Here is a 21,404-nt window from a genome sequence, read left to right as displayed (position 1 = left end):
GATTATCAAAGTAGATGGCACTGTACGTATTTGATTTTTAGCAACCAAGAGTAAGTTAGTCTGGAGAAGTTTATTTCTAAGTCACTAGACATTTTTGGAAATTAAAGGTGAGTACACAGTTTTATTTGAACATCTTAAACGAAATAGACTACCTAATTGCACCTAAGCAATACATATGACTATAATAATCCTATTATAATAGATTTAAAATAAATGTTACTTCAAGGCATGGACTCTATTCGTCTAACTCAGAGCAGGAGCTAATGGCTGACTTGTGCATACGATAATAGATTATAGGATTTCATAAACGTCGTGATACTTTTTGACTAATTAGGCCACTATCATCTTCTCAAGAATGGCTCTTTTATTAATAAATTGTGAATTTTTATTACATAACTATTTCAATAACAAATGTGTTTTGATTCATAGTAGACTATCCTCAGTGTTGAATGGGACACAATTTGTATCGTGTAAACCAGGGGTCGGGAAACTTTTCACTAACACGGGCAGCATTGTCTGTTCATAGCTTTGACTAGGGCCACACAAACAATTAGTAGTGTACAGAATGTGAATTGTTTATCTTTAATTTTAAGAGGACAACTGGTATTATCTAGAAAACATATGTATTTTCTCTATGCAGCTGTGTTTATTATGAAACCGTTACTTTGATATATCCACAATGAAATAGCAAACTCTCCTGCTTTTAACAGACAAGTGACTTCGAACTTCCACAAATGCCCTGACTTTTATGGAACACAAAAGTTTACAAACGCGGTCAGAAGAGTCCTCTAATCGGTCTAATACTGAGCCACAAGATTAAATGCAGTCCACACCACCATATATATATATATACATTTTAGTATCATTCCATCTACCCCTAGGTCTCTCAAAGTGGTGTATTTCCTGAGGTTCTTATACCTACGTTAAACAGTTTTGAATTTTGAATCAGTCATTGAGAAACTTTGTCCCATGTTTTTAGTTAACTTCTCATTATGAAAGTTAAATTACCCTGCACGAGACAAACTATATTCGGAATAGCACGGTCAGTTAAGTTATGGGTTGTAGGCGGATGACCGAGGTTCGACTCTCATTTGATTAGGGATGGGGACTTTTCTCCAGCCTCCTATCCACTGGAAACACATAAGATCTTCCCAAGGCGCTAAATCGGCCGGAACCTCAAGACGACCATTGTCCTCTGTCTAGTGCAGAGGTTAAGAATACATGGAGTTTTATCTCTTATCTTACGTCTTCATGTTGTGGCAACTTTTCTTTTCACAACGTTCAAACTCTTTTATCATTTTAAATAATCACTAGCTTTATATATCCGTGGCTTTCATCCGTAGAACAAAAGACTATCAACGCGCATGCTCAGTAATGGAACATGCCGCTGGATCAATGCGAGTAAAGCAACTCTGTTGAGACAGAGTCATGGAGGATAGCCACGGACCAACATCGGCTGTGGCAGTTTCCGGTAACCCCTCTCGTCCTGCAGCCTCCACGAGTGGAGTGGACATCGAGTCTGACCATCGCCATCAACATGTGCAGGTCCAGCCATCTCCGGATCATGGCAGCTGGCTGTGCTGTGTTCCCTGTTATTGGCTCAGGAGGAACAACAGCGTCCACAAGGCGTCGCTGACAGTCGCAACTCTAATTGTCATGTCTCTGCTGGTGGCGTCTCCAGTTCTCTTCCTTATCAGCAGCATTCCAACACGTGAAGGCGATCGGCCGAGAGGCTGTCATCACCAGGTAGGTGAATTATACAACTAACTTCATTTTCAGTGCGATTGTCGTGATTTCTTTAGTTTGACTCTTTGGACAAAGATACTTCAAAATACAGAACAAAAGACATTGTGTCCTGAAATAAGCATGACGTCAAATACAATTTAAATTATCATCTGACCATCGATTCATAATCATCTATCAACTCCACACGAGGTATGTTATAACTTCCGGTGCTGAAGAAGGATGCACTATATTCCCCCGAAACATTATCACGCAACTAAAATTCTGTAGGCCGCAACAACCCAAAATAAAAACATTTTTAATTTAGAAAATCTTAAATTTTATTTCCCTCTCTTATAGATGTAAATATGGCTGACATATTCAGGTATATAGTTGGTTTTCCAGCAAGCTATAGTTACATTTAATAGAATAGAAAGGATATAATCGTTCACATAATTTGTGTCGTATCTCTCATTTCAGATAATAAATAATTATTTTTCTGTGATTTTTAAAGTGGCTTTACCCTTGACGAAGGCACATCGTGGGCCGAAGTTTGACGTCGTGGTTGAGTGGTTAGACTTCTCCTTGGTTTTTTAGAGGTTCCAAATTGAAATCTCGGCCGTCCTGACTAAAGTTTTTAATGATTTTCTTCTGTCCCTCCAGTAAAATCAGGCCACGGCCGCTTTGTTTCTGTATTTTTCCAATTTAAAGTCACCTCATTTAACGTTACGTAGTCTGAGATACTGAAATGGGTCGTTAAGTAATCCATTAAAAGGTACGAAATTTGGGATACAATAGGGTAATGACATAACTGTCATTAGCATTAACCTCAAAATGACTCAGAGAGATTAACACAATGTATACGGGTATTCAAACAATAAAGTTCTTCGTTCTTGATTTATACAGCGATTACGGACAATTTGAAGGAACAAAATGACTGCAAACGAGCTGTTACGTAACCTGAAATGCCGTATGTTCACTGTATATTCAATAATTCTTACCGCAAGATACGTGTTCCTTAGTAAAATTAAATTCTAACGTAGTAAAATGTTCATTACTAAATGTGAGATTTAGAATTTTGAAATTCAAATGCGTCAGATTTGGTCAACCATAGATTTCCCATAAGTATGAATGATTTATGTTAACCAGACACGCAATCCTTGACAATGTGCATGAACTGGTCTGCTCCAGGAAGTCGATTGAGGTTTTCGGAATATTGACGATGTGGGGACTGTCTGCGAGAAATATTGCAAGCTTGATATGTATCAGAATCAATTCGGGCATTCTTTGAAAGAGGAACATCTTTTACACTATTTTAAATAAAATTGAAATTGTGTGCTTGTATTTTCGCTTACAGCTCGAGAACGGATAAATCAATTTGCATAAAACTTCGATTGCTTATTCCTTGAGGTCAGGAAAATATTTTAGAAATGTCAAAACGCTGAAACATTGTCCTGAGTTCGTGTTTCGGGCAGAGTGGTTTCTGTGGTATGACAGATGAACGCCACAAAGAACAAAACTATTTGTTCCAACGAGGTGGTTACAGGAACTAGGGTGAGAAAGTTAAATATTGTTCCGTGTTCGAGTCTCGGTGAAGATGTTGGGTTCAGAGATGATGATGATGATAATTTTCTGTAGTATTCAATGATACGTATCTAATTACCAGGACTATTGTAAGCTTTCGAGCAATAAAGGTTTATAAGACCTGTAAGTATTTACAAGGACATCTTTTTCACAAGTATAAGGATTTTTTTGGAATCGAAAGCTACCCCTAAATTCATTTACCCTTAACTTGCCAGAATGAGCTTAGGGATATATTTCCCAATCTTCATGCTCCAATATTGAACTGTGTATTCCAAACTTTACTGCAGAAACGCATTACCGGTTTGCGTGAAACCTGAGTAAAAACGTGAAATGTATGCATCGCTGAACATGGTTGACATTTCCAACGCTTCATATATAATTGTTTTTTTTTTGTTTTAAAATTTCAGTAGAATTTATATTTTGACAAATGGAACATGTGCCATAAATGTGTTTGCGTGATTTTTCGATTACACTGCAAAAAGAACTGATAGAAACCAGTTGGCTTCAAAGTGTTAGACAAACAAACTTCACGTCTGGACTCCTACAGCTTTAGAATATGAAGATATTTATAATAGCGTAAATCATGAGGACCATCATATTAATCTCGACAGGGTCTTAGCGAGGAGAGATTTCGTAAAACGATAAAAGTTCTACAGTCTCTTTATTAGACCTACAACTTTAAATAGCGAAAGGTCGTAAAATAGAGAAAGAGGCTGTAACTTAAGGGTGTAGATGAGTCCCGCCTGCAGTACTCGTTTACGAACGACAGATCATAAACACAATGAAACCAACCATCATTATTGAAATTAGTTTACGGCCCAGTAATTAGGTTATAAACTAAATGTGCCAACGCAAAGTTAAAATTAATAAGATTACGTAAACACAGCTCTAAACGGGTAAGTTTATGTTAGACCTGGTTTGTATATTATACAGGGTGATATGTGTGGTGAAGAACCGATGGACAATTACGTGTGTAAGACAGAAGAATGTCGGAGGGCCGCAAGTCGGATTCTTGCTTCTATGAACTGGAGGTACGATCCATGTCGTGACTTCTACAAGTTCGCGTGTGGTGGATGGTCTCCAGGAACAGATGAGGGCCGTAAGAATTTGTCCCATCACTACGGTCAAAAACCAGAACTGAGTTTTAATACTATCCAGAAACAAGTGGATCAACAGATACAGCGTGAGTGTTTTGTGTAGTTTTTTTAATATTCGAGGCAATTTGCTACGTTGGCTGCTGAGTTGGCATTAATTTTATCACACCCCTTCAATATAGACAAAGATCTTTACAGATTAAATTTGTGGTAATTTTTATTACGATTTTATGAATACTATTTAAGAAATAGTTTCTTTCAAGCTGAGTTAGTATAATTATTTTGCGTTAGGATGGTCTTTCGTCTTCCTGGCTTATGTCTAAAAAATAATTTAAAAATGTAAAGCTGTACTTTTGCCTGTTGTTTTGTATGGTTGTGGAACTTGGTCACTCACAATAAAGGAGGATCGGAGACTGAATATATTTGAGAAGAGGAGAATATTTGGACTTGGGATTAAGTGACAAGTGGTCGGAGAAAACTGCATAATGATATATGACGAGTTTAATAATTTATACTCTTTAACAAATATTATTCGGATTAGAAAGCCAGAATAGATGACCACACAGGAGAAAATGAGAGTGCATTATTAAGATGGATCTTGAGGAATTAAGGTATTTTGATGTGGAACGGATTTACATGGATTTGAACAGGGTGCAGAAGCAGGTTCTTGTGAACGTGGTAATTAACCTTAGGGTTCGTAACATAGTTAGCTATTATCCTGAGCTTTCCTAGTTTGCTAAATCAGAAAGAATTTTTTTTATAAACATGATTATTATTTATTTGCAATGTCCATTGTCATAAGTTTTTATAAAATCTGATGTTTCGGAAACTCTTTGTCTCCATTATCAAGAATGACGTTTCTCAATCAGATGGGGCGTATTGGATACAGCCAGTCTCAACCACCAGGTCCTTCTGAGTAGGAAACTCTCTCCCGTGCTATCTGTTCACGGAGACTGAATCAGTTTCTAAAATGTTTGTGTTTGAGGCCAGGACAAATAACAGTAGTTAATCTGAGAATAAAACAATACCCATTTATAATCTCTGATATAAATGCAGTATTATTTAACAATGAAGCGTGTTCTGTCCTTTACAGTGTTTGACCAGAGTCCTCACAGAATACCAACAATTAGTTTCTTCTTGCAGAACTTCTGACCCTGTCGTCTAGTTCTGGGCCTTTCCAGAAATTGGGGCTCTTCTACAACAGCTGTTTGAAGATGAGAGACAAGAGGACGTCGACAGCCCCAAGTGAGTTACTGTTCTATTTATTTATAAGTCAGAAACTACACGATTTTATTAGGCAAGAATGTAGTGCTTCAAAATGTTGTATGAAAACATGTATCACGTATGTGTCCATGTTGACACGGTATAAGAAACTTCATAGAAACATTTTTATTTAATTTTGATAACGATAAATTATATTGAATTTTGTGTTCTAAATTATACTTTTGATCTCTGTCGGCAAAGTATTTATGGAATGTTTACTGGAAAGTTTATATAATGCTTTGAATTTCTAGTTAAAAATTCGTTAGATAAAAGCAGTTTAAAATAAACACAGATAAAACAAGTTTTCTCATCTAAACATATATTTTTAGTCGAAGATGGCATAGGCATGTTCAGACACGTTGCTGTTGAATAATTTAACACGTTTATAACTAGACAATAATTAATATATTTTTTGGTACGTTCTTTCCAGATTGAATATGAATTGTGAGTGAACTACTAAAAATTTAGTCTTGAAAATTTATGTTGGTTGTCCACTGGAAAGAAACAAAGAATTTACCATTTTCAAATAATTCTTACTTTTCTATTTTAAACGGCTTTTTCAATTTTAACAAATAAGGAGGCATTTTGCAGTGTTTGCTCTTCTGAATGACCTGGGTGGATACCTAATGCCTGGGACCCCTCAGCCACCAGACCTGACGCCACTATTGACTCGTCTTCTCCTTGTAAATGGAGCACCTCTATTTGACGTCTATCTGGAGCGAGACGTGCACAATCGCACATTCCTTGCTGTTTTTCTGGACTTACCACGTCGCTATGGACACACCACCAGGCTGCTACATGGACCCTACCCAGAGGTAGGCCTAACATTGTGCCTTGCAGAGAAATATAATTCTATTTCCCACTGAATTATGCAGCATTCTTATTAATTTTAAGTAAAAATGCACATGTACCCTATAATAGAAACTATATAAGTATTACGTTTAGGCAATTATAAATGTTTAATTTCATTTGACCGCCACGGTGGTCTAGCGGTTAGAACGCTGGCCTTGTAATCCTGGGGTCTCGGGTTTGATAGCCACGGTGGTCTAGCGGTTAGAACGCTGGCCTTGTAATCCTGGGGGTCTCGGGTTCGATTCCCGGCGGTGCCCGAATTTATAACTTGTGTTGGGCAAGGCCGTGGTCTAGGCAACACGGAGTTTTCCTCCGTGGCATCCCAACAATTACTCCATTCACACACAGAAGAAGGCAATGGCAAACCACTTCTGGATCATCTGCCAAGAACGTATATGAACAGGTCCCAGTCCGAGAAAAGGATGGAAGGATCCTGTTCATATGGACCTGTCGTCAGACAGAACACTACAAATAATAATAAGATGAGGTGGTCTAGCGGTTAGAACGCTGGCCTTGTAATCCTGGGGGTCTCGGGTTCGATTCCCGGCGGTGCCCGAATTTATAACTTGTGTTGGGCAAGGCCGTGGTCTAGGCAACACGAAGTTTTCCTCCGGGGGCTTCCCCGGTTTCTCCGTGGCATCCCAAAAATTACTCCATTCACACACAGAAGAAGGCAATGGCAAACCACTTCTGGATCTTCTGCCAAGAACGTATATGAACAGGTCCCAGTCCGAGAAAAGGATGGAAGGATCCTGTTCATATGGACCTGTCGTCAGACAGAACACTAAATAAATAAAAATAACTTCATTTGATTGTTTGAACAATATATTTTTGTTATTTAGGTGCCGAACGGTATTTTAAGCGTTCACAGAACAGTAAGGACGAGCAGTTCGAGGATAAAACGCAGTCAGAACAAGGAAAGCAGAGCTTACACATATATTAAGGTGAGATCTACCGGTTGTACATTTCAACTTGATCCTTGAAAGCATTAAGTTCGTCTAAATAATATTTAAAAATTCATTTCAAAGAAATCACAAGAATACTGGCAAAAACCAGCTGTTACTTAAGATTTTTAAGGAAAGAAATTCACTGTTTGTTCTCAGATAAAAGTTATATAAATATAAATGATGGATTGAAGAATTACTGAATATTAAAGTGGGTGGTACGTAAAGTTACTACAGTGCTTTAAATATTTAATTAATTTCGCTGTCTTTCCAGGACAGTGCTGAAGAAAAGAGGTTGTTAAGTCTGGAGAAGCTGCTCCACAGATTTTTACCAAGCAACATGCCTCTAGATATGCGAATCAAAGAAGCACAAAGTATCTTACTATTTGCATCAATGCTCAGTAAAGTAAGATATTGGATTTGGATCTTTATTGATTTTTACTCGTTGTAGAATACGTACGATTTAAATGTTCATTTTATTGCAATTCACAGTAAGAAGTCGATACGTTTCAGGTATTTCCACGTGAGAAAGACATCATCAACTCATTCCAGAGAAGAGATGATTACAAGAAGTATAACCTCTCGCAGCTTCAAGAAATATATGGGTTTGTGAGTATGTTTAAGTCGCTACGCTATTCATAAATATATCAAAGATTTTCTAAATCACTACAGTTACTGTTTCCATTACAGGTCCAATGGAAGCCCCTTATGGATGAAATATTTGCTACTAATTTTACCGACAGCGATAAGTTTTATGTGGTAGCTCCAGAGTATTTTGAGAGTCTTCAGAAAATGCTCACTCATTTTCAAAACAGGTATCTGCAAATGTTGTATAAATCCATATATTTCTTCTCTGTTTTTTTAATTTGTTAAGAAGTTTACGGATAACATAAATTTCCTGAAAACTAAAACATAGTAAAATTCCTTTGTTCTGAAGATTTTAATTGAAGTATTGTGTATTTATTCCCACCTTTTGTGAGTTTGTGTCTTCTGGCTTTATTCGTGTTTATGAATTTTGTTTTCTACATACTATTCTTTTACGTCCCACGGATGGATGGTGTGGTTATGCCTTTTTTATTCTGGGACTTTCACTTTTTAATTTGTCCGGAGATAGGGATTAGCTCTATCTAGTGGGCCCAACTGAGTAGGAACCTGAAGACGGAGATAGAGCCCCATCTCCGAAACGTCGTTTTACGTTTTATTACTAGACGATGGATAATATCAAAGTAAATTTTTATTCAATTTTATGAAGTATTTGAGCACGTTTCAGAAACGCCACTAAAATGACACCAAACACTCTTGAGGTCGGCTCATAAATTTCATGATGCCCGTCCACAATAACTTTGGCCTTCATCAGACCTTACCCTGTTTCATTTATTTATTATTAAGTGCCACTATTTTAGTTTGAGAACTTAACAAATTTACATTTATTTCTTATCTAGTGTCAAGGCTTATAAAACAATATTTTGTTTGTTGTAGAGTGGTTCATAATGCGCTCCTTCTTGTGTTCGCCCGAGACATATTGCATGAGCTAGTGAACGCGACGGCCACGCCAGACTGGTCAGCGTTCTGTACACGTGTCACAATAAGCGTGTTCACAAAGGCAGTGAGCGCCCTCTATGTTCAACAGTTCTCACTTCAGTACCTTGAAGAACTTCGTAAGCAGGTGGGCTATATTATCATCAACTACGACTTGACTTTAATGGAGCTTCAAATCACACGGTTGTCGTTCGTGTTGTGTAACGTTCCAGCATTTGCCTACGTGAAATTAAGAAATCGTGAAAAGTATCGCTCAGAATCATTATCATCAATCATGATTCAAACCAGGAAACATCTTTATTTAACAAAAAGGAATCTGTTTAATTATCATTTTCTCAAATTACTGGACAATATTAAGTAACTGACTTAGCTATAACTGTCGCACATGTGACCTATATTTGGAACCTTGGTCAGGGTATTAATTATTTTGGCATAAGTATTTTGTGATTTTTCAAAGTAATCCTTCCAAACAAATTCTACAAGAGTGGTTTCTTAAGACCATCTGCTTCTGGAAGGTTCATGTCTGCTGTTAATAAATGCCCTTAGCATTTGTTATTTGAACATTAATTAATTAACAACGTTAAGTAATATAGTCAAAATCAGCATGAAATTTTGACGTGGCAGGTGACGCAGATGTTCAGGCACTTGAAGGTAACCTTGGAGACAAGGATCAGGAGTCTGTCGTGGTTGGATGAGCTGACACGTGAAGAAGCTCTGCATAAGTTATCCAATCTGCGTGGGCAGTTCTTCACTTGGCCACAACTCTGGAACCAAACGTATGTCGCCAGCCTCCTGCAGGATGTGAGTTGCCATGCCTTCTGCATGTGGCACAATTCTCCAGCTTCCTTCTGTAATTTTCATACCTTCACAGTTACATTTTAGTAAAACTATATCACGTTAAATTAGAATCAAGATCAATACTAAGGGATAAGATAGTCACTTGAAGTCTGTCAAAACTTCACAGTCAGTCTCGCCTCCACGTCGTGCATCCTGTTTTTGCAGATCAGTCTGTAATGGCCAAGTTATGGTCTTGTAAGTGCCATGGAGAAAACATTATTACAGTAATATTCCTTATGTTAGTTTCAATTTTAATTTCAGATTTGAATTTCTCATTGTGTTAACTGCTGTAAATATCCAATAGAATCAGAGTAAAGAGTACAACTATAAAGAGAATTTTAAAAAATCTTCATGCTAAATTCTTAGTATGAAGTGTGTAGCGTATGAAAGCCTTGACATTTAACATATTCATGTAGAAATATTATGAATTGTACCAACCTGTGAACTTTATTCATAAAAGCATAGATAAAATTAATTACATCAGTATGAAACTTTACAAATTGCCTTTTGAACAAATTATTCTGTAAAATTGGCATAAAATGACATGTTTTCAAACTAAATCACCAATTTTGCTGGTGGATGTAATTGCATGTGCTTGCATCATCGCACTCACTTACCTACAGGTATAATTTAAAATAATATATAGTACTCTACATTTCTTGGTGTTGACATAATTTGTTCTTTTAATCTAGACATGCCAAAAAGTCAATTTTTAAAGTGCCAGAGTTGATGTGAATTATTTATAGTTTATTTAATAATGGTCTCAATACCTCACATTATAAAGTCAAATGACTGCAGAATAATAAATCAGAAAGGGTATGGGAGGAAGCAGCCTTGGCCTAATTTAAGGTACTATCCCAGAACTTTCCTGAAGGGATTTTGGAAAACCATGGAAGACCTTAGTCAGGACAGCTGATCTGAACCCATAACCTCAAAGATGTGAAACAGGAGTTGGTCATTATGTTCTGTCAGAATTAATGACAGTATAAGCCATAAACTATCCAGCCATAGATCATAACCTAGAATTATGTTTTACTACAGTGTACAAAATAAAATGCACGTCCTTCAATATAAACTTTAGGTACACGTTGATCCTGATGATTTCTTTGGCAATGTAATCCGGAGGTACAGACAGCTGAGAACTACGCCACATAACTTCCATGACCAACTGCCAACTGATCAGAAGTAAGTAATCTTATTTGTAATGACTGGACTTCCCACAATTCATAATAATCCAATCTGTGAATACTAAATTTGGTGTTGCTAATGTTTCAGGTGGGCATATCCCTTTGTTGTCAATGCATTTTATGAACTGACACTCAATAGTATAGGTAAGTCTCTCGTTTCTATACGACCATTTATGCAGTCTGTAACATGGTGATATTGCCATTACGTCCCCTACAACTTTCTCTTTCAATGAACAGGGTTCTTACTTGACTTCATACTTACGTGAGATTGTAGCAATATTTGCACTACTTCAGAGTCTTTGACTTCCACTATCCACGTTAAAAATATATGGAACTATATCGCCACTCCCCATACATCTTCACGGTATATGGCTCAGTATGGCACGTGCACAGCATTACCTTCAGGACCTAAAGTTAGTCGTGAAGTCCTCAACTTGTATCTAGTCCAACACAAATGCAGATGCAGGCACATATTATACTTCTTTTCAGTGATACCTCTGGCCGTTCTTACTCAACCGTACTTCCGAGCCGACGTTCCCCATTATATTCCCTACGCTACAATTGGCCTTATTTTTACTCATGAAATGCTGCATGGGTTTGATCTGATTGGAATCGGCTATGATGCCAAAGGGGAGCCGAGGGAATGGTTCTCTCCTGAATCTCGTCTGAGACTAGAGGCACGGCTGGACTGTGTGGCAAGACAGTATGCAGCCACCTTCTGGAAAAAAGTCAACTTCATGGGTGCCAACATAGAGGTCCAAGTGAGTAAAGGTAACATAATGGTATGGCTTCATTCAAAAAACATAGGTAAGGCAGCCAGCTAGTAACCATTGTAGGAGGACAACTTGGAAACATTTTATTTTAAAATAACTTCCAATTTGTATAATGGAACATAAACACTGTGGCATGATTCAGTTCTGTTTTATAATCTGTACTCCGATAAACATTATTAGAGTGCTAAAATCAAGGATAAAATAAAGTTGGGCATAGAATGTTTGGGAGAGACAAAAAATAGGCCCAGATATAAAACGTTAGCCAGAAATTTGAAGAGAATATACCATTTCAAAGACCAGGCGTAGAAGGAAAGATAATGTTATAATGTCTTTATATATATATATATATATATATATATATATATATATATTCTTCCTTTTTACTCTTTATTTCTAAACATATTTTTAAATTTGTTCATTTGCTTACATATGATAATAAATTGTACTCTTTCAGTTTGATTGGAATGTGACACAGAATGAGAACATGGCAGATATCAGTGGGCTACAGATTGCTTACAAGACATGGAAGTTACTTCAGGAAGAAGACACTCCTGATCCACACTTGCCTGGAATTAACCTCAGCCCAAGACAACTTTTCTTTCTTAATGCAGCACAGGTAAGACTGTCTAGAGAAGTATGAAATCTACGTAATGACACATTATAAACTCTTCTTGTTAATCTATGGTCTGGCACCCAGTCAACATGACTTCCATTTCTCTTGGTATTTTTTAAAGCCATTAGTCCTTTTGTTAACCTAAAATAAATTCCTTAAATTCTCTCCCTTTCATCTGTATCTTTAAGTTACTCCTTCCAATCCATATACAAATTTCACTTATGTTGCTTCAATTCCCTGTTCGTCTCCAGATCATAGAATCCAGCATTCATTACTTTATACTTATCTTTCTCAGTTTTTATTGACGTTCATCTTATGAGTCATATTGCCAGAATTTTACATAAATATATAGTCTGCATCTTCAGGGCTGAAGTTGGAGGAAAGTATTTGTTTCTTTAAAACACCAATGTCTACCTACAAGTCCGAGTGGCATAATACTGACATCGTCTTCACAGTCATAAGATCCTTAAACCTTCTACTCAGTTCTTTATTAAATATTATATTATATAGATTACTATTACTTGCCTCACCCAGTCCATGCATTTTTCAGACATACTGCTCAACACTATCACCAGAAGATTATATTCTTTTGGTAGAAATGGACTTCCATACACCCTTTCCTGAACGGTAAGTAGGTGGAAATTAATTGTGTATGGTTTTGTCATCTTTGAGTGTGGTGTGTTGTTTTGTTGTGTCTTATGTTTTGTTCTGTCTCATTGTTTTGTTGTGTCTTATGTTTTTTTTGTCTTATTGTTTTGTTCTGTCTCATTGTTTTGTTGTGTCTTATGTTTTTTGTCTTATTGTTTTGTTCTGTCTCATTGTTTTGTTGTGTCCTATGTTTTTTGTCTTATTGTTTTGTTCTGTCTCATTGTTTTGTTGTGTCTTATGTTTTTTGTCTTATTGTTTTGTTCTGTCTCATTGTTTTGTTGTGTCCTATGTTTTTTGTCTTATTGTTTTGTTGTGTCCTATGTTTTTTGTCTTATTGTTTTGTGGTGTCTTATGTTTTTTGTGTCTTATTGTAGCACCACTGCCACCGGGTAAAAACCCATTTGCAGTTAATAATAAATAATAAACAAAAATAATGGGCAAACGTGTGTTTGTAGCAGCATAAAAAGGTGTTTCCTTTATCAGTAATGCTTACCTTCTCTTTTGACATATGCAATGCATTGAACTTGAGCTGTATGGGAAGGATAAGATTGAACAGTATTTTTTTATAACAAAACACTTGAATACGTATCGTCCTTAGATTAGCGATTTAAAAAAATCAGTGACTCTTATCCCTTCATTGACATAATCGTAACAGGTTCAGTATATATGTAAGTTGTGAATCACATTTTGCTTTATCTTGTGGAATACCCATCAAATATCATAAAAACTTTATATACAATCTATAATAAAGAAAACTAACTTTTCTGCATATTAAAGTAAAACTTAGTTTGGCATCCAGTATATCTCAAAAGGAAAATTCCTTGCTCTGATGACAGTTTCATATTTTTTTTAACTTGTAGGGCACACACCTGCAACATAAAAAACAGAAATGTAATTTTTCGACAATACAAAATGTCTAAGTGTATATAAAACCAGTATTATGTTTGGACAGCCCTGCAGCTCCAATAACTGGACCGCATACAATATTTAAGTTACAGAGAACTGTTTGTTCTGTAAGGGTCCGTTTTTGAATCCATTATAACATTAAAATAACAAAAAAAAATTAAAATATATTTTTTCCATTTAAAAGGTACAGTCAGTGTTCTAAAGGGTCAGACGAAATGTTGGAACAAAAAATAATCGTCTGTAGAGAGACCATGCGTAGTGATAAGGGCTACAGACAATGTTGACAGTTGCTAACATGTTATTTCTTGTTCCAGAGTGAATGGTATTATGATGAATTCACCTTCATTTGCTGAAGCGTACAACTGCCCTGTAGGCTTACCAATGAATCCAAGTAGAAAATGTTCCACTTGGTGAGACAATACAATTAGTTAACTTTTTAATTTTAGAATGACGAGAAATGCAGTTCCTCCATTACCATTTGACAATATTACAATGACCAAGCTGCCCTTAATGAATTCCACAGGTGATATTTTTTTAAAAACTGGATTAAAGTTTCTAGTAAGAGGTGATATTTTGTCAGAGAGTAATTACGAGTCACAGATATCTGCTTTGTTATTCTGCACACTGTATGGGAACATTCAAACCTATAAATTACAGTTTTATTAATGTAATTATTATTACATAAATATAATTGATCAAATCACTGTTTGAAATGTACTTCATATTAAAAAAAAAGAGATATTAGTATTTCATCAGTATTTAATTGAGCTTTTCTCCAGATAATCTATTCTCTGACTCAAAATTATATTTATGTACTCATTAAGATGTGGTTCTTCAGTTCATCTGTATTTCTAAACCAACTACCGGTGCTCAGTGACATCTATGATAAACAAAATGACACTGGGAAATATTCCCTCCGAGTATTCATGTTTCCCATGCCAATTTTCATTCCACCAGAACACACAGCACCTAAAGTTTACGATAAAGTGGATATTTGTCCACAGCGCTTCACATCTGATTCAGCACTTAGCTCACAGCTGGGCTCAAAAGTAATTTGTTTTCGTAACAATACTTAATTTATTATAAATTGTTTATTTTGTGATTTTATTTCATTTGCCCTTCTTTCCGGAAGCATACAATTTTTTGTCTTCCTTACCTTAATGTGAAGCATTTAAATTGTATTGTGTGTGTTCTAATATTAGCACGGTGCATACATTTTTTAATAAAATTTTAAACCTCGAATATTTTATGTAATCTGGAAAAACTGAACTTGTTAAACATGTTGTAATATGAGGTCCAGTACAATAATTTTTATACAGCCAGTATTATTAATGGTTCTTTACATCATCCACTCTTTCAGATGGCTTGAAACTAAATAATAGTAGTAATTTATTATAGTTTACATAACTTCTAATTAATCACATGGTATTATAAGAGAACAGAAAAGTTTAAGTGAAACTGTATTCTGGTTTCCATTTCCTGTTGTTAAAATCACCAATCCCAAACTGACACACTTCTGGACAGACAAATGACTTAATTAAGGATTTTTTAAGTATTTTTGTACCTAGTTATGAAATACATTTAAAAATCATAATGGAGTTTACATTCGTACTTTCAAACACTGTTAACAATAATGAGATTTTTAGAGTTTGTTCTTAATAATGATTCATTATGAGTCTCTGGGTGGAAATGATCATCTAGCAGAAGTGTGTGAATAATATAATACCCTGCTGAGAGAAAGTTCTCTTGATAAATGCAAATAACTCTCAAATTACAAATTAAAAGCTTTCTGAAATACTACAGACAAAATTTCATGGACAGTGTGTTCAATGGTTGGTAGCATTGTAAAATGTATTTAATTATTATTACTGCTATGGCAGTCTCAGAAGTAAGGGATTTCAATGATGAAATAAATTCATGTGGGTTTAATTTAATTCTCCTGTGAATCTAAGTATATTCACATTTAGGACTCTGGCTTAAACAGAAATAAAATAATTTATTTTTATTAGTATATCGAAGCTTATTTCACAACTCTATTTGACATCGCATATATTTAAAATATATTCTTAAACATACATAATTTTAAAATCAACATAAAATTTATTTGTATAATATTTTAAGAATATTCAATCACAGGGTCGAGGAACATCAACTGGAACAGCATATGACATGGAGATCTGTATGAAATCATTTAACATTTTTGTTGTTCCAATTCTTGATTCTCAAATGAACATTCTAAAAATGGTAAAGTTAACTTTTTACAGACTATTGTTATATGTGTATGGAATTTGAGCAAATGAAGACAGTTAACTCTCATTCATTTCAATTTCTGTACAAAAGAAAAATATGTCCTTCAGAAGCTCATGTAATTTGCTTTACTAATGAGTAAATGATGTAAACATTTACTGAATATATGAAGGTGGTAGAATCCCAAGTTTCATGGATCAAAAATTGTTTTCTACTGATTCAAAGTTCCTGTACACCACTTCCCTGTTTCACTCTGTGCAAGAATGTGGTTTATTAGATTAGAATAAAATTATTTACTCCTAAGTATATTTATTAATACATGTAGGCTATGTAGATAAATACATGTGAGGTACATATATTATCCTGTACTCAGTTGTTTTAGGCAATATTTGTTTTATTAAAAGCAATTTGTTACTTTATGGTGGATATACACTATGTATGTATGGTGTCAGTGTGTGGACAGATGAGTATAGTCAAAAGTAATACAATTGTCCTTAAAATTATTTGAGAATTACTTCATATTTGTGTAATCCATCCACCATGCATGAACAATTCTGCATCAAGTCCATAGTCCACGAGCTTCTTTAATTTTTGCATGTTGGTGTCCGTCCTTGGATCAGTGTTAGGTTAAACACGTCAAGAATTATTTTGAGGTAAAGCATATGCTCAATGGTAGAATAACTTTACAAGAAATATTGAACAGTATATGTTATAATCTTGAAAATTACTTGTGTAAATTGAAACATATGCAACCAACATTCAGAATGGAAATTAGTATTTAATCATGATGTAGTGTATATAAAAGTAATAAGACAATTATATGAATTCCAGAATAAATATGTAGCAGGAACACATGTTATATGAAGGCTGTAATAAATTACTGTTATGAAATGTGTTTCGTATATTTTACTATTATATTCTTTCCTTACCACATTTTACTTTTTCAGTGCATTAGCTCAAATAAAGCAAATATTTGTAGCTCCCTCCCTCTCTCTCTCTCACTCTCTCTCTCCTGTTCTAGATATCTTCGCCATCTACCAACGAAAATCACTATTTACATGTCGTAATGTAGCATCCCGGTGTGTTATATCGAATTCCTGTTTTTTTCTGCAAGTTAAGTTTCACACACTTTATTTGAACAACAGGTTTCGAATTAATGTGGCCATTCCACAACGTCGTCCCACAACACTCAGAGAAAACATTGTAACACACTTTCAATCAATTTATAAACTTTATAATATATAGTTATAATTATTTTTGAAAATCAGGGAGGAAATCCTTACTGCAACGACAAAGAAGCAGGGAATTCAATCTGATGATGAACACATTTGTTTGAAACATGCTGTTCAAGTGAACAGACAGTAAACAGAGTGTGTGAAAAGTGACGCACAGAAAAACCCGAAATTCTTTATTTACAGGACTTCAAGCATGGCATTCGTTACGTGGCGCTCTATGTGGTGATTTATAGTACTAACTGAAGAGAATGAGGCCATGCTGCTCTAGTTACGGAATGAGAAATCACGCTAAAACTTTTTACAAAATTAAAATTACCAAATTTAAAATAAATAATTTACGACCGCCTCATTCCTAATCATTTATAAATAAACATAATATCTAAATAGTAACACAAAATCCCAATTCTACTTGTAAAATAACATATCATCCGAATCGCATCAAACCACCGTACTCTTACCACATCTGGTGAGCATTTGTTGTAATGTCTCAAAAATGTGTCCTCTTTCCATTTCATACCATTTTAATACTGACTGTACGCCTCATGGCTTCATACTGGAAATTAAAATTTCGAAACGAGCTCTTGGTAATAGAGAGTCAGCCTACATTCAATATTTGTCTTGAGGGTAATCAGTCTTGTCTGACAAGAGGCAAATCCCTTTATCCACATGACTTATTCAGATGTACAAGTTGGCCAAGTCTGGCAGTGGCATTTTTTATTACTGCAGATTAGAAAATCGATTACAATATCCTTTCTGAACGACTTTCTTTTGAGGTCACAATGTACACATTTCAGTTAGCATACAAAACAAATGACAGCGTATTAACCAGTAATTGTTCAGAGGGTTTAAATTGGTTGTTGTTCATTGTTCTCTAATCAACACACGTGTAAAATGGTGGCAAACATCATATAAAATTTGCAGTGCAGTAAATACAAAGAATATATTGATATTTATATTACAGTATCCACACTCTGCCAGACCACATACTAATCTACAAGCTACGTCTTTAATTCTAACTGTCTGTGACTCGGTCTCTTAAATTATCTCTTGCCTTCATATTTTCCATTTAAAATTCTGTACGCTTTTCCATTTCGACTACTCGTGGTCCTCCATCTTGGTGGTTGGGCAGGAGACACAGAATTTCTCACCTTAAAAAATTAGGATGTCAAGAAATGTTACAGAATGCCTCGGATACGAGGAATTTATTGACTAGCTGACCGTCAGCGTCTCTTAAATTACTCAGCACAATGTAGAACTTATTAGTACATGCGGCATCATTAATTCCAAAGTTAGGTTAGGTTTACAGTCGTCTTTATAAAGTAATTTTTAAACAGATGATGTAGTATCTATTTCACCCATTATAAATAGGCTATGTTATGCTTCAAATAACGAAGACATACGCCTATTATGAAATGGAATAACATCTAATTCTTATTACGTCATCAGCGTCTAAAATAGGTTCCTGCTCGCCTGTTAGTACATCAGCTGGAATGTAGAGTAATGTAATTTTTACGCAAGAGCTGTAATAGTTTTTTTGTTCGTGGTTATTACAAATGCCTCTCCCATAAAGAACTAGAGCTATTAAGTGCATGTCAAAGGTTACATTTAAAATCCCCAGTGCATTTAGAACAAGTGTAGACAAAATACGCAGTCGGGCTTTCTACTATGTAAGGACAGCCTAATGTATTGCAGCATTGGATTAGTTGAAAGTTTCTCATACTAAATTTTGAGAAAGCATCATAATCGTAAAAAAAATGCAAAATTAAAATCTGTGATCCCTTAACATCTTGAGAAAAACGAAGTTGAATATATCCTGCCCGAATTATTTCAGCCTGTTATAATAATTTTCGTGTATCTAGGTATGTCTACACAGAACATTTAGTGTCTCTGTTTAAAATCAGTGGAATTTTCATGGACAGAGAGACCGAGAATTGTCAGTGTACAATAGTGTGTAATGTGGCCAAGACTTGAACCGCGTACCTATCAAATACGAGTATTGGAGGCTTACACATTGTCAAACGTTTATTATTTTATTATTTAGTGTTCTGTCTGACGACAGGTCCATATGAACAGGATCCTTCCATCCTTTTCTCGGACTGGGACCTGTTCATATACGTTCTTGGCAGATGATCCAGAAGTGGTTTGCCATTGCCTTCTTCTGTGTGTGAATGGAGTAATTGTTGGGATGCCACGGAGGAAAACTCCGTGTTGCCTAGACCACGGCCATGCCCAACACAAGTTATAAATTCGGGCAACGCCGGGAATCGAAACCGAGACCCCCAGGATTACAAGGCCAGCGTTCTAACCGCTAGACCACCGTGGCTCTTGTCCAATGTACTCGGTAATAAATAAATAAATAATTAGATTAATAACATATTTCTGTGACGTGTATACTTTCAGATCGAATCAAATAACACTCAATCTGTTGTTTTAGATGTGGAATTATGGACATATGTATTTTTTTTAAATATGTTTTCGTATAGTCTTCAATATCAGATTTCTAAGTTATGTGTTTTAAATGATTTTTTTATTGGAATTATTTCTTACAGAATACATGAGACAATTAATTTGTGTCCGTTACATTGCGATTTTGAATTTCGGTGTGGTGTTTGCGATTATCAGGTTATGGAACGGAGAGTAGTAGACAGTATTATAAAATATTTGTTTCTTTGTCATTATATTCGTTACATTTCTCTGCTTCAATATTGCAATTAAGCCTTATTTTCGCGAAGCTTCCCGTCATTTTGTTAGCAGTGTGTCGGCCAACTGCTGGTTTCGTCTCCTGCAGTCATTTTACATTGCGTTACAAATAGAAAAAAGGACGAACATAGAGACTGCTCCAGCTGGGAGCAGTAAAGCCAGTTCACAACACGAAAACACAGCGCGTTATTTATTTAGTTATTTTGCTCAGTTGAAAAAAATTACCGAGCTTCTTTTACGTCGAATTAGAGACTTTGGTCGAATGGTAAAGCTGAATATTGAGTTGTAGTGAATTATGAGGCACTATTCCGCCATGTGTAATCTTCGGAGGGACTGAGAAAAACTACGATAAACCTCAGCCAGGATTCTAACACCATGTAACAGAGCCCTCTCAGAGAAGCTGATACTCACAATTTCCTTGATCCATTTTAATATTATCCTGCCATGTAGGCTTCAGATTTTCAAACCGAAGTTGCTGTTTGCTTTTCTGTTCTCTCCTGGCTTATCATCTTTGATCTGATAATCCTAATAATATTTGGTGAGGAATAGAAATGTTTGAATTTTTCTGTCATTTCATCTCCTCCGGGTCCAAATATTCTTCTCAGTCACCTGTTTCCAAACCCCCTGTGTTCTTCCCCTTAACTTCAAAATCCAGATCTCAGAAATATAAATTAATTTGTATAATAAGACAATAGGATACATATTTTTGAGCAGTTGGTTATTAATTTGTCATTCGACTGAGATTAAATGTAAACATAAAAAGTGGGACATGTAACCTGACTCGTTGAATAATTTACATAAAAATGTTTGAATTACGAAGTTTGAAGTTTTCACGGTAGAGAGCGTTCTGAATGTGGCATCCTGGTTTCTTGTCGGTCGTTAGCAAAATTACGGTGAATGTGCTACATCCATTTCTACCCTGACGATGGGGGTTCTGAAACGTTAATAACCACCTAGACACAACTCAGAATATCACAATCTGAAAAAAAAGAACTATTGTCTCAATTGTTTTATAAATAAAATATTTATATGCATATGAAAGCTAGATTTATGTAGCTCGAATCACTCTACGACTAAATAGACCAACGCCATAACTTCAAATGGAAATTCTTGTGCCCCGCAACACACAGGATGCGTCTAGCACAAAGGAAATACAGTGTTCATCTTCCTACGTGCTACTTCCAACACCATCAACAGTGTTAAAACCAGTCTCTGCGTTTTCCCATGGAGTCTATACTCGAACACATTGTGAGCACGTCT

General features: G+C 35.6%; 1 protein-coding gene and 1 long non-coding RNA gene across 4 annotated transcripts; one reads left to right on the top strand and one right to left on the bottom strand.

Annotated features, from left to right (window-relative positions):
• Positions 1 to 1,413: 1,413 nt before the first annotated feature.
• Positions 1,414 to 17,104, top strand: LOC110830091 (endothelin-converting enzyme-like 1). Of its 3 annotated transcripts, XM_022064557.2 has the most exons (16): positions 1,414 to 1,746; positions 4,240 to 4,489; positions 5,544 to 5,645; positions 6,255 to 6,478; positions 7,358 to 7,459; positions 7,734 to 7,865; positions 7,973 to 8,068; positions 8,150 to 8,274; positions 8,939 to 9,125; positions 9,623 to 9,799; positions 10,917 to 11,020; positions 11,111 to 11,166; positions 11,512 to 11,783; positions 12,250 to 12,411; positions 12,959 to 13,035; positions 14,277 to 17,104. In XM_022064557.2, exons 1-16 carry the CDS (start codon positions 1,429 to 1,431, stop codon positions 14,374 to 14,376), a joined length of 2,484 nt encoding a protein of 827 aa, XP_021920249.2. In that variant the 5' UTR covers positions 1,414 to 1,428; the 3' UTR covers positions 14,377 to 17,104. The 3 variants fall into 3 exon arrangements, with proteins under 3 accessions (XP_021920249.2, XP_021920251.2, XP_021920250.2); XM_022064559.2 differs by lacking the exons at positions 12,959 to 13,035; positions 14,277 to 17,104 and having other exon boundaries at positions 11,512 to 11,793; positions 12,250 to 12,389; XM_022064558.2 differs by lacking the exons at positions 12,959 to 13,035; positions 14,277 to 17,104 and having other exon boundaries at positions 11,512 to 11,829; positions 12,250 to 12,373.
• Positions 9,271 to 17,610, bottom strand: LOC110830092 (uncharacterized). Its single transcript, XR_002543173.2, has 4 exons — positions 17,139 to 17,610; positions 13,817 to 13,925; positions 11,285 to 11,462; positions 9,271 to 9,846 (listed from the first exon to the last, which is right to left on the bottom strand). It is a non-coding gene; the product is annotated as an uncharacterized LOC110830092 (long non-coding RNA).
• Between the last annotated feature and the right edge of the window lie 3,794 nt (positions 17,611 to 21,404).

The sequence above is a fragment of the Zootermopsis nevadensis genome, unplaced genomic scaffold (genome assembly GCF_977971745.1).
Source record: "Zootermopsis nevadensis isolate Lab colony 2312 unplaced genomic scaffold, Znev_1.0 Znev_ptg000020l, whole genome shotgun sequence".
Lineage (NCBI taxonomy): Eukaryota > Metazoa > Arthropoda > Insecta > Blattodea > Termopsidae > Zootermopsis > Zootermopsis nevadensis.
Note: the sequence above shows the minus strand (reverse complement) of the source record. Positions and strands in the feature narration are given on the sequence as shown.